Here is a 14301-nt window from a genome sequence, read left to right as displayed (position 1 = left end):
ACCACCAAATGCCCTGAAGGAAAGCAGTTAGTGCTTAGGAGTGTTTTTAAGATTCATTTTATTTAAGATTTATTCATTCAGGGGCTGGTGCTGCGGTACAGTTGGGTAAGCCACTATCTGCAGTTCCAAACCCCATATGGTCACCTGTTTGAGTCCGAACTGCTCCACATCTGATCCAGCTCCCTGCTAATACGCCTGGGAAAGCAGTGGAAGATGGGCCCCTGCATCCACATGGAGACCTGGAAAAAGCTCCTGGTTCCTGGCTTTGGCCTGACCCAGCCTCAGCCATTGTGGCCATTTGGGGAGTCAACCTATAGATGGAAAATCTCTCTCCCTTATCTAACTTATAAGTAAAATCTTTAAAAAAATTTATTCATTCAAGAACTCTATGTTGCTTCTTCTGGCACTTTCCTAAGTGTATTGCATAAAATATTTCCACTGGTATCTCAAAATAGGGCTCAGTGTTCAGGTTTTGAAAAATACTAGGTTAAGTCAACTCATTAATATAAAGCAGCTTCCTCTAACAATACCTATGCATCACAGGAAGAAAGGTCATGACCCCTGTGTTCATCAGGCCATAGAACCCTTTGTTTTTATAAACTTCATAGAAGTAACTACCTAATTTAGGAAATGTCAGTGTAAAAATTTAATGAATAAGGATTGTTTGCCCCACGTATTTCCAGACAGCTACTTTTTCCCTACATTTAGATGGCTTCATCTCAAATAGCCTCACATTACTCACTTGATGATGGGAGGGGATGTCACAGCTTTTTAGTTTTAAAATAATTTGCATCTGGCCGGTGCCGCAGCTCACTAGGCTAATTCTCCACACACCAGGTTCTAGTCCCCGTCGGGGCGCCGGATTCTGTCCCGGTTGCTCCTCTTGCAGTCCAGCTCTCTGCTGTGGCCCGAGAAGGCAGTGGAGGATGGCCCAAGTGCTTGGGCCCTGCACCCGCATGGGAAACCAGGAGAAGAACCTGACTCCTGGCTTCGGATCAGCACGGTGCACCGGCCGTAGCGGCCATTGGGGGGGGGGTGTGAATCAATGGAAAAGAAAGACCTTTCTCTCTCTCTCTCTCATTACCTCTGCCTGTCAAAAATAATAATAATAATAATAATTTGCATCTTGTCGGATTCATCAGAGTGGTGTGTTTCAGTCTGTGGATATTGATCCATTAATGGGTAGTGAAAAACTCTGCTGTCAGAACCCACATTTAAAAACAAAAAAAAAACTATGAGTGCAGTACAGGTATTATTTTTGAAACACTTTATGAAATAATGTGCCCATATATAAACACAGGATACCTGTGTGCATGCATGTGTGTATGTGTGTGTGTGTGTGTGTCCACTGGTCACAACATCAAATACATTTATTACCATGAGTTGTAAGCAAAACAATTTGAAAGCCACTGAATTAAAGAGATGAATTTATTGGTAAATAGATAAAAATAGATAAAATCAACACCTATTCCAATACACCCAAACCTCATCCTTGTATATATTAGGTAAATTAAAAAGAAAAACATTATCAAAACAACACAGCCTGCTAGGTCCAACTTACAGATAAGAACCAAAAGTTTGGTTGAATACCTGGAGTTACTCTGAAAGAAGCTGTTAGAAAGAGATTAGAGGTTTCCAATTAGTTCACGGAAGCCATTTTAAACAATGCAGCCTAACTACAGTACTAAAGTTAAGATAAACTTCAGTACCTCTGGATTGCTTATTTATTGGTATCTGAAGTTCACTATTTCTCCCACGACACATTCTTCTGGCACCCACACCTTGGTCCCAAGCACCAAGCAACTCTTCACAATGCAGGCAGATATCCACCATCGCCATGGTGTTTCCGAAGTTATGCTTAGGACTGCAGAGAGGAAAAGATCAGAGATTCTAAGAGCCTGAAGTAACTGAGGTAGACTATGGGGCTCCCAAGAACACCTTCTCCCATGCCCTGGGTGTATTTCTCTCACACCCACTGGGCTCTGGTACAAAGAAAGGTGCTTGCTCACCAACAGTGTTATTTTTTTAGTTTTTATCAGCTTTTAAGAGAGACTACCTACTAAAAACTAGGGACTACCTACAGTAAGTTCACTGTATCATATCAGACCCCCATACTACTGCAATTAGCAAAAAAAAAAATCACTAGCTTCCATGTTGCTAATTTGCTACTGATAAAATCAGTCACCGTTTTCATCACCTGACTGTTTTCCTATGAACTGTGTAGACACAGGGCCTAGACAAAGTACAGCTTGTTCTCTCACATTAGATTCAGGAACTCTTGGCAAAGCAGAATGCCTCTCTCCAGCTTAACACTCTGCACGGAGCAATTCCGTTAAGTCTTGGGAGAGCACTAGGAAGGAGCCTGAGGAGTTCACTTTAATGGAAAGCTCAATGAAATCTGCTCTTCACAAGTCCCTCAAATACTACATCAACCCCCAGTAGCATTCATCGGGCAGCATATAAACTGCCCTGCCTCACAGGATTACCTAACATGACAAATCTTAACCAAGGTATTAAATTCTCAGAGAAATGTTGGTGCCCAGTGGGAACCAGTTTTTAATTGAACACTGCCACCAAAACTCTGGCTTTCCTTGGCTCTGCCAGCTATCAGCTCCCAACACTCATTGGCACAGCTCCAGGAACTCCAAGGAAAAGGAACAGGGCTGCAGGAAGGACTTTCTGTGTAGCCTACACTTGAGGGAGACTTAGCACAACCAAACTCATCCTTCAGTCATCTTTACCCACATGTCCTCTGGTTTGGCCAGCAAGCAGGCACTGTAATTTCAATCCACAACACAGGCCCAGGTGCTATGCCAAGACCTTTCTAAGTCTGAAGAGAACACTGGCTGCCCCACCCAAAGGGCTGACATGTACAGTCATAGCTAAAACATGCCAAATTTTTCCAGTTTTACCTCTTGCTTTTATGTGCCAGAACAAGTTTGGGAGGTTTAAGTAGGGAAAGGGTTAGAAATCATTTCAGCATATACTTTTCAGGTTCTGCCAGACAACCTTTTATTACATCAGAAAAGCAACACTAGGCACTAGACCTTGCAAAATATGTTCTGACCAATTCTAAACTTTCTGAAATTAAAAATGCATAACCATATCTATAAGGTTTTTCAGAACAAAAAAGTTAAATACAAACTTTCATATGCAAAATAGATTATTGTATAACTGGCAACCCCAGAGCCAAGTACTAAAATTTTTTCCACAAATGTCAGTGGGAGCGGAGTGGGAGGATGGGATGTTACTCTTAATGAGTACAAAACTTAATTTTGATTTAATATATAGGAGACAAAAGATTCTGAGGAAAAATAGGTTTAAGTTGAATAGGATCTTTTGAAATCAACAGCTCAGGCCAGACCTGACAATTGTGAGGTTTATACTCAACCAGATCTGTGACTAAAATGAAGATTTAGGGTACACAGTTACTGTGAATCCAGTTTCAAGAGTAAGCCAAGTCACTTCATTTCCAGAAAGGGAAGTCTCTTTAAGATGACCATGACACTCTTCTGAAGATGCTTGGATGGCCAGAGTCCCCCAGCCATAGTCCCACTTTTCCACAACGCTGTGCCAATGCTGTGGTGTCAGACTTCCTCTGAAAAGAAACCAGAGTCCTATACCACAGCATTTTCATTTCTCCTGGCATTTTCAAGTCTCAAAAAAAAAAAAAGGAAAAAAAAAAAAAGACCTCCAGCTTCAAGTTGGCAGCTACTGCTCCAGGTTGGAGAAGTTATTACCACTTCCTGCCTCCCCCCACTGATTTCTCTCCTGGTCTTCAGCAGGAATGGCAACTTGATTAACATTCCTTTCAGAAATAAATAGTTTAACAAGTAATTTAGAATTAACTGTAAAAGAGCAGTGGAAAATAGCCACTGCCCATTATGTTTGCAAATGAGTGAGCAAATGAATACACGTGAACAAACACACAGAGAAAAACAATTCATAGAATAAATCCTGCATTTCCCACATTCATAGGGAAATAAATTTTTTAAAAAAACATATTAATTAGCGTTTGTTCTTGTGTGGGTTGAGTAGTCCAGGGCTCTGAGCAGGCACAGCCCTACAAACAGGGATACAAGCAGCCCTCCACACCCAAAGTCAGGACTGTGGTGCAGAGAGAGGCCTTCATGCTCTTTGACAGCTCAGTACCTGTGCGGGAACAGAAGTGATGCAGGGACCTTTTAACCCACAATGCATGAGGTATATGGAAATGTCCGTGAACGACCACCAGCAGCTGGGGGACCAGGTGGGGGCATTCTCACAGCAACTGCTGATGAAGGATTTCCCACACCATCTTCTTCCGGAACAGAGGCATCTGGTGCTGCAAAGAATCCCACAGAAACACTCACATTATACATGAATGTGCGCAAGGACTACCTGCAGGTGCAGATGGGTAAATAAAGTAGGATGTGGTGCCTTGTATGTCAGCCTTCATATTTTACATCATAGCACAAACCTATAAAGTCATAAAAAGGCTTCTAATGCTTATAACGACATTCTAAGCACCATAATAAGCATCTTCACATTAAGGAAAACAAAGGCAGGATGCAGAATTACACAATATAATACAACAACTTCACAATAAAAACATATACCAAAATCAGAAATGTCTACAAGGTAACATAATAGGTAACTTTTCTAATCAGCTGTATTTTCAAAATATTTTGAAATAAAATAACCTGCTTTGATGTAAGCAAAACATGAACTTTATTTAAACAAAGAAATCATCAAACCTACAAATTTCTTTCTGTTGTTATCAAATGTTGTTCATTGCTAATTCAGTTGAAATAGCAACCTGTCCTATTGAAATCCCATGCCATTAGGTTCAAAGAATCAACTCCTTGCTATCTAGCAACATCAAAGAATGAAGTTTTCCTCTTATTATCACTTTAACTGATAATCACTGCATGGGCCAATTTTCAAGCAGCAGTAAACAAAACAATACCAAAATTATCTGTAATTCTACTAGTTCCTTTTTTAATGAAATCAGATGTTTGCAGCCCTGAAGTACACTTGATGAATCTTTATAATTAGTTGGATACACCAGTTTACTCTAACTAGTCATTTCCTTGGGATAGGGAGCAGCTAAAAAGTCTTGATACATGATTCTTAAAATATTTTAAGTAGTTTAAAACATCCAATAAAAAACTGCACATTTATTCTTAGTAAAATTGTTGAGACTAACCAATAATGATAAGTGCCTTTATCTCAAACTGAAATTGTATCAATTCAGAATGGGAGTCCTAGGTACTTTATGGTGCTCAAAAGCTTGGAGTGGAGTTACCAATTCTATTACTCAATACAGTTTGTATGGTAACAATAGCTAGATTGTCTCAAAGTATTTTTTTAATGGAGGCTATCTTCAGTTGTAAAAAGGTTGAGAATCCACTGTTGCAGACACAAATTCTCAAGAGTTCCCAACATAACTGAGCTTTCACTCAAATGGAAAGCCATAGGAGAACTCAAAAATAACCAGAACACAGTTAGATCTTAGACCTGCAGCTTCAGTGCTCACTAGGTCTGGCTTTTCCCTTGCTGTTATAATCTTATCTGACTCATATCAGTAATACAAATGAGCCAGTGACCCATGGCGTTCAGAGACATGCAAGCTGTCCAAAGTCCAGGATAAACCTGAGAGCAGGGCTATGGCCAAGATTTACAGCAACAGTAGTACTAGCACAGCTACTATTACTGGGAGGTTAATGCATACCAGGCACTGACACAATGCTTTAAATTCATCTTATTTAGTAATAATAAGTGGATGAAGAGGGGTCTTCACTTACCTGAGTAAATGTGATAGGTTTGTCCCTAGAAATATAATCTGCATATTTACAAGTAAACATTCCACAATCACTCCCATTCAACTGTTGAGGAATCTCCTAAATTAAAAAGAGAGGAAGGAATGAAACATCATTTAATTCAAATTTATTGGACTTACAAACTATTTTTGTAGATAAACAACATTATAAAGATAAATGTCAAATCTAGTATTAAACAAACATAATTAATCTTACTCTTTGTGACATAAAAACCCAACCACAACAAGACACAAAGAAAATGACCCTACAGAAAATGTTTTTCAGGTTATAAAAGAAAAGCAAAATGACAGTTCCATCTCTCAATTCTCACTCAAAAAATAAGAAAAACAAAACAAAACAAACCCCCACTAAATTTAAAGGTATATTATCAGGAACAGGAATACTGTTTAGAATTATTTCAGAAGCAATTTTAAAAGGGGTTAAATGTGGGGCAATCAAAAATATGCTTAAAATACAACTAACCTACTTCAATATTGCAGAGGTTAACTTCTCCATCCCTAGCCAGGAAAATAAGACTACTGCTTTAGATGCCTATAGAAAGAGAAGCCAATTAGGATCTCTCTTGGATTGCTTAGTTCTGGTCCTGAAGCAAAACCCAAACTTGCTGCAAGCAGGGCTAACAGGCTCATAAGCCAAAGGTGGTAATTCCAAACCTACACAAGGTGAGCTATCATACTGCCTAGCCTGTGCCACACTAACCTTGACCAGCCCTTTCTACTCTGGCTGGCAGTCACAGGGCATAGAGTAAAAGCCTGGGAGAGGCTGATCCCACGACTGGAAAACATACTTGATGACAATAGGTCAGTTTCTATTCAAAGAAATGCAGTTGGTCACATTGTAAAAGAAAAGCCTGAGCAAATATACTATACACAGCACTTTTCTCCCAGGCCCAGCACCTCTCACATAGCGAACAGCAGTACAGACTCCCACACAGAGAGGACAATGTTGTTTTCTTTACCACACTCCCAATATCAGAATATGGTATTCATCCTGATCAAAACCTTCTTACACCTGTTCTCTCGTCGGAAAATTTCAACTTTACCCTTCAAATTTTCCAATTTAGAAATTAAGATGCTTTCAGGTAAGGCTGGGCCATTATATATTAGGAATCTTTGAAAAAGTCATGAAAAATATACATTATGAAAAAATAGTGCTTATATTTCAAAATTTTTTCCAGCAAAATGAAAACTCCTTTAATTGCATTTTTCCCATGAACTTTTCAAAGTCTTCACATATAAGTTAGGGCTAAAACTGAATTGATGTAGCTTTATTTATTTTTTTTCCCCAAGATTTATCTGAAAGGCAGAGTGTGACAGAGGAGAGACAGAAAGAGAGCTTCCATCTGCTGGTTCACTTCCCAAATGGCAGGAATAGTCAGGGCTGGGCCAGGACAAATCCAGGAGCCAGGAACTCCATCCAGGTATCCCATGTGGGTGGCAGGGGTCTAAGTACTTGGGCCATTCTCTGCTGTATTCCCAGGCACATCAGCAAGGAGCTGGTCTAGAACTAGCGCAGCTGCCAGAAACCAACATGGGATGCAGGCAGCCCCAGTGGAGCTTACTTTTAAAGGGCAGGTATTAGGACTTAAAGAGGGATGCATTTTCAAATCTTGAATGAATTCAAATCTGGTAAGATACAAAGGCCCTTCACAACCAGATGACCCATGGCTTGGGATCCTTAAGATCTAAATAAACAAATCCCCACATAAATATTGGACAGAAAGTTTAAATTTTCATTAGTACCAGCCAGGACAAGTAACCAAATTAAATTCATTTTATTTTTCAATTTTCTAGATGATGTGCTAATACACCATTAACATTTATATTTGGCGCAAGAAGATAAAGACTAGGCAAAACATCTTGATTAAATTAATGGCTGGCGGTTTAGGGGGGTACCTGCCTAAGAGAGTGAGTGTACAAGGAGAGGAAGAAAGCCAAGTCTGAATAATATGACACTGTCAGTAAATGCAGATGATCATCACTTACATGTGGCTTCATGCTGTAGTGGGTCCACTCTAAAAGGTTCAGATCAATGTTTCTTTTGGTCTTACTTTCATCCTGTAAATACTGACTAAAAAAAAACAACAAAGAAGCAATATATCAAGGAATCCCCAAGTCCCTAGGAGACCAACCATTATCCACATTCTATACTTTCCTATTTTTATTTTTATTTATTTGTGAGAGAGCAAGGACACTCCCATTGGCTGATTCACTCTACAAATGTTTGTGATGGTCCCCAACTAGAAGCCAGGAACTAGAAACTTGATCTAAATTTCTCACATGGTGGGCAGGAAGAACCCAATCACTTGAGCCAGCACTGCTGCCTCCTGGAGTCTGTGTTAACAAGAAGCTGGAGTCAGGAGTTGAGCCAGGTACTGAATCCAGGTGCTCCAATATGGGACATATGGGACCCTGGCCCCTAACTAGTACTGGGAACCTTAACCACTAGGGCAAACACCCACCCCATATTCATGGGTTTTAAATATGCAACTGCTTTTTGGTTTTGTTAATTGAACTTTGAGATTTAATTGCTACTAACAAAAGCTGCACATGCTTATTTTTCAAAAATTAAAAACACATAACATAAAAAGCAAAAACTTGTAACAACACTCCGGAAATAATTACTATTAACAATTTGTTGTGTATTTTGATAGTTTTCTACCATATCCCACATATATGCAATTTAAAAACAATACATTTTGGGCTGGCGCCGCGGCTCAATAGGCTAATCCTCCGCCTTGCAGCGCCGGCACACGGGGTTCTAGTCCCGGTCGGGGAACCGGATTCTGTCCCGGTTGCCCCTCTTCCAGGCCAGCTCTCTGCTGTGGCCAGGGAGTGCAGTGGAGGATGGCCCAAGTACTTGGGCCCTGCACCCCATGGGAGACCAGGATAAGCACCTGGCTCCTGCCATCAGATCAGCACAGTGTGCCGGCCGCGGCGGCCATTGGAGGGTGAACCAACGGCAAAAGGAAGACCTTTCTCTCTATCTCTCTCTCTCACTGTCCACTCTGCCTGTCAAAAAATAAAAAAAAAAAAAATTAAAAAAATCACAATACTCTATTAAAAGTACTTCATTTTCCAACTTCTTTTACTCACTTAAAAATAGATATGAAACAAGATAACTTAGTCTTAAAAAAAAAAAAAAAAACACTGACATTAAAAACAACCAGGCAAGAAAACTGTTTTAAATTAAAGGAGACATTGAATACATGTATAAAATCCTGATTGGCTCCTGCTAGGGGGATAAAAACTGTAAAAGGGATGGGCATTTGGCATAGATACTGCTTGAGACACCTGCATCCCATACAGAGTAATAGGAGTGAGTAGGTTTATGTGGTTTGGGGGGGGGGGGGGCGGTTAAAGATTTATTTATTATTTGAAAGGCAGAGTGACATAGAGAGGGAAAAGATAGTGATTTTCCATCTACTGGTTCACTTCCCAAATGGCCACAAAAGTCAGGGCTCAAGCCAGTAGTCAGGAACTCCATCTGAGTCTCACAGGTGGGTGGTAAGGACACAAATACTTGGGCCATCATCTGGCACTGTCAGCAGGAGCATTAGCAGAAAGCTGGACTGGAAGTGCGGAGTAGCCAGGACTGGATTCAGGCTCTCCAATTCAGGATCCAGGCATCCCAAACGGTTGCCTAATCTGCTATGCCACGCATGCCCCTAATGAGTTAAGTTTGTCTCGATTCCCACTTCCTGCCAATGTGCACCCTGGGAAGCAGCAGATGATGACAAGTAGTTGGGTCCTTGCCATCCACATTGGAGACCCGGATTCAGTTCCTGGCTCCCACCTTCAGCCTGGCCCAGCCCCCAGCAGCTGCAGGCATTTGAGGAGTGAGCTAGTAAATCAGAGATTTCTCTCATTCTCTGATTCTCAAACTACATACAAAAATAATTTTTAAAATAAAGCTATAAAAGACATTTGGAAAAATCAGAATATAGACCATATATTAAATATTACTGATTATATGATAATAGCATTGTGGTTATGTAGGAGAATTTCTTTTCATTCTTAAGATTTGCTTATTTGAGAGGCAGAATAACAGAGAGAGAGACACACTTTTATTTACTGGTTTACTCCCCCAATTTTTTTTTTTTTAATTTATGTATTTGAGCTGGCACCACGGCTCACTTGGCTAATCCTCAGCCTGTGGCACTGGAACCCTATGTTCTAGTCCTGGTTGGGGTGCCGGTTCTGTCCCAGTTGCTCCTCTTCCAGTCCAGCTCTCTGCTGTGGCCCAGGAATGCAGCGGAGGATGGTCCAAGTGCTTGGGCCCTGCACCCGCATGGGAGACCAGGAGGAAGCACCTGGCTCCTGGCTTCAGATCAGCCCAGCATGCCAGCCGGCTGTAGCAGCCATTTGGGGGGTGAACCAACGGAAAAAGGAAGACTTTTCTCTCTGTCTCTCTCTCACTGTCTAACTCTGCCTGTCAAAAAATAAAAGATGTGGGCCAGCGTCAAGGCTCACCAGGCTAATCCTCCGCCTTGCAGCGCCGGCACACCAGGTTCTAGTCCCAGTCGGGGCGCCAGATTCTGTCCCGGTTGCCCCTCTTCCAGGCCAGCTCTCTGCTGTGGCCAGGGAGTGCAATGGAGGATGGCCCAAGTCCTTGGGCCCTGCACCCCATGGGAGACCAGGATAAGTACCTGGCTCCTGCCATCGGATCAGCACGGTGCGCCGGCCGCAGCGCACCAGCCATTGGAGGGTGAACCAACGGCAAAAGGAAGACCTTTCTCTCTGTCTCTCTCACTGCCCACTCTGCCTGTCAAAAAATAAAAATTAAAAATAAATAAAAGATGTATTAAAATTTATGTATTTGAGAGGTAGAGTTACAGATACTGAGAGGGAGAGATATAATATGGCCACAACGGCTGGAGCTGGGGCTGATCTGAAGCTAGGAGCCAGAAGCTTCTTCTAGGTCCATATGGGTGCAGGGGCCATCTTTTTTTTTTTTTTTTTTTTTTTGACAGGCAGAGTGGGTAGTTGGTTTTTTGCCGTTGGTTCACCCTCCAATGGCCGCCAAGGCTGGCGCGCTGCAGCTGGCACACCACGCTGATCTGAAGGCAGGAGCCAGGTGCTTATCCTGGTCTCCCATGGGGTACAGGGCCCAAGCACTTGGGCCATCCTCCACTGCATTCCAGGGCCACAGCAGAGAGTTGGCCTGGAAGAGGGGCAACCAGGACAGAATCCGGCGCCCCGACTGCCGGCGCTGCTAGGTGGAGGATTAGCCTAGTGAGCCGCGGCGCTGGCCAGGGGCCATCTTCTACTGCTTTCTCAGGCCACCGCAGAGAGCTGGATCAGAAGAGGAGCAGTCAGGACTAGAACCAGCACCCATGGGATACCAGCACCACAGCACTACCAGCACCAGCCCCTCCCCAATTTCTTGCAACAATCAGGCAGAAGCCAGGAATCAGCAACTCCATCTGAGTCTCCCATGAAGGCAGAAGGAACCCAAGTTGTTACACCATCATCCACTGCTTCCCAGATGGATTACCAGGAAGCTGGATCAGAAACACAGAGAGTAGCTGGGACTCAAACCAGGCACTCTGATATAGGATGGAGGTATCCCTAAGTGGTGGATTACTCTGCTGCACTAAAATACCCACCACTGTAGCAGAATTTTATATTCTTAGAAGACATACACTTAACTACTGAAAGTGATTAATTTTACAGTTTTCCTGCTAAGCTGCAAAATAAGTTAAACTGGTATTAGACCAACCAGGTCCTATACTCTCAAATAAGGTAACATTGCTCCCAAGGGAGTGAAAACTGGTACTTAGCGGTAATAATCTTTAGATATTTCAATGGTTTGTAGCCCTCTAAAGCTCAACCAATTATGACTTATTGCTTAGTATTATTGTCTCTCGTTATGGAGAAATTAAATTACAAAAGTCTCAGGGGGAAGGGGACAATAAAAAAAAAGCAGAGAAAACTGGACTAGGAGCATAGTAAACCTTAGATACATGGGAACTGAACCTTCCAAAAGAAAGGTAGGCAAGCAGGGAGGGAATATGAATGTAACAGAAGTATGTATTGTTATAAGCACCACCCAATACTCTTGTGTGTGATTCCAGTAAGAAATTTCTATGCATGTGGTAATATAAATGTATGTATGTGCATACAGGTATGTATATGTGTACATTTTATAAACATCTTACACAGAAAATACCAGAAAGATCAAATAATTTGGTGTATCATAACCAGTTTCTAATTGCTGGATCAGAAGTGGAACAGCCAGGGCTCAATCTGGTGTCCACATGGAATGCCAGCATACAGGCAGCAGCTTAATTTGCTGTGCCACAGTGCTGACCCCATGAAGTATTTATTTATTTCTGGAATGTTCCTTTTGATATTTTTGGACTGTGGGTAACTGAAACTACAACTACTGTAGTAATTGCTAGAAACCAGCCTCAGTTTGTTTGTTTGTTTATCAAGATAGATAAAAATAAAAAGGGTCTTTTATGTTAAAACATTAAAAATTTTTGAATTTTTAGTAATCATATCTTCTTTCACAAGATTAACTTAACAAATTCATTTATCCTCAGAAAAGTTAAAAGCAGAAAACTGCAGTTGCTTCCAGAAAGTAAAAGAGATTCAAAATGGATTCATCTTACTGACAGCATTCTCACTATGAAGCTCATGTTACTGGGCTGGCACTGTGGAGCAGTGGGTTAACGTTCTGGCCTGAGGTGCCGGCATCCCATATGGGCACCAGTTCTAGTCCCAGCTGCTCCTCTTCCAATCCAGCTCTCGCTATGGCCTGGGATAGCAGCAGAAGACGGCCCAAGTTCTTGGGCCCCTCCACCCACGGTGAGAGACCTGGAGGAGGCTCCTGGCTCCTGGCTTAAGATCACCGCCATTCCAGCCGTTGCACCTATCTGGGGAGAGAACCAGCAGATGGAAGACCTCTCTATCTGTCTCTACCTCTCTCTTTAACTCTTTCAAATAAATAAAATAAATCTTTAAAAAAAATTCACATTACCACTTAAAAGAAATAAGAGGCTAGACTTTAAAGGCTGGTTTCTAGCAATTACTACAGTATTTGTAGTTTCAGTTACCCACAGTCCAAAAATATAAAGGGAAATTCCAGAAATAAATAAGTAATTCATGGGGCCAGCACTTGGCACAGCAAGTTAAGCTGTAGTCTGTATGCTGGCATCCCATATGGATACCAGCTGGAGTCCTGGTTACTCCACTTCTGATCCAGCTCCCTGCTAATTAGCAAGGGAAAGCAGGAAAAAATGGTCCAAGTAATTGGGCCCCTGCCACCCATATGAGAGACTGGGATGAAACTCCTCTGGCTCCTGGCTTCAGCATGGCCAACCTCCAGCCATCATAGCCATTTGGAAAGTAAAAATGGAAGAGATCTTCCCCTCCACACAACTTTAACTCTTACAAATAATTAAATAAACCTTATAAAAATAATACATGCTTCATAACATCTAAACTGCACATTGTTCTATGTAACATGATGAAATCTCACACTGTCCACTTGGTCTGGCCTGGGGCATAAATCAACCCTTTGTCCTTGCTTATCCATGCTGTATATACCACCCGCCCAGTCACTGAGTAGCCATCTTTGTTATCAAATCAACTGTCATGCTTTCATATTGTGTTCAAATTAATCTAATTTTACCTAAATGGCCCCAAAGCACAAAAGTAGTGATGCAAATGAGACAAGGAAAGACAGGTTAACTTGGGCACCATACAGCATCACTGCAGGGCAAGAGGGAAAACAGATATGTTTGGGAACAGTCTGTGGTTTCAGCTACCCACTAGCGATCTTGGAACTCATCCCCAGAAGTAAGGGGATGACTATTAACTTAAGAGTTTCCTCTGTATTCCATGAGATGAAGCCAACTCTCATGAAAGCACAAAGACATGGAGTAGGCTCCAAAATTTAGAGGACTAATACTCCCTATAACAGTTCTTTAGGACATTCAGAATAATGTAACAAATCCAAAGAGATCTCATTCAAATCACAGGATAAGGATTCGAACAAGGTATAGTTTACATAATAACACATGACAAACTTGTTTTCAATTGAATATGCTACCAAGTAAGATGTTCTCAAAGATCAGATATCATATTTAAACCAAAAAAGATGGATTCAATTAAGTTCTGACCTAACAGATAGAGAATCTTAACTGTACATTAAGACTACCATCCAGAGCTTCCTAGGATTAAACAGAAAAACAATGGTGATTGTTAAACACCATTAAACCCTAACAAGGGTTTAATGAGACAGTAGTGAAGTTTTTCAATCTTTACTTACAGAAGAATCTCACAGATCCTGTGGCCCTTTTGCCCCATAGAATCCAGATATTTAAGACACTTTTTTCTTAGGTCCATCACCTATAATGGAAAATTGCATTATCCAAAAACATCTTATATATAGCAGAAGAACTTTATTTCCAAAATTAAAACCATCTTTGAAAAAATCAAACATGAATGAATTTCTAGGACATATTCTTTAA

The 14301-nt window shown here is 41.4% G+C and overlaps 1 protein-coding gene across 24 annotated transcripts in view; it reads right to left on the bottom strand.

The window, feature by feature from the left end:
- Nucleotides 1-1410: 1410 nt before the first annotated feature.
- Nucleotides 1411-14301, bottom strand: part of SENP2 (SUMO specific peptidase 2) — a 48187-nt gene continuing 35296 nt past the window's right edge. For 18 of the 24 annotated variants that reach the window (XM_089332065.1, XM_089332069.1, XM_002716465.6 and 15 more), the window contains 4 exons: nucleotides 14100-14179; nucleotides 7808-7892; nucleotides 5787-5882; nucleotides 1411-4324 (listed from right to left, as the gene is read on the bottom strand). In XM_089332065.1, the coding sequence (XP_089188191.1) occupies nucleotides 4262-4324; nucleotides 5787-5882; nucleotides 7808-7892; nucleotides 14100-14179 (324 nt within the window). In that variant the 3' untranslated portion in view covers nucleotides 1411-4261. Of the gene's footprint in view, nucleotides 4325-5786; nucleotides 5883-6284; nucleotides 6354-7807; nucleotides 7893-14099; nucleotides 14180-14301 lie in introns of all 24 variants that reach the window. The other 6 variants (XR_016233205.1, XR_011388024.2, XR_011388023.2 and 3 more) reach the window with 2 other exon arrangements.

The sequence above is a fragment of the Oryctolagus cuniculus genome, chromosome 4, assembly GCF_051225735.1.
Source record: "Oryctolagus cuniculus isolate XC-2025 breed Fujian yellow rabbit chromosome 4, ASM5122573v1, whole genome shotgun sequence".
In the NCBI taxonomy this organism is placed as follows: Eukaryota; Metazoa; Chordata; class Mammalia; order Lagomorpha; family Leporidae; genus Oryctolagus; species Oryctolagus cuniculus.
Note: the sequence above shows the minus strand (reverse complement) of the source record. Positions and strands in the feature narration are given on the sequence as shown.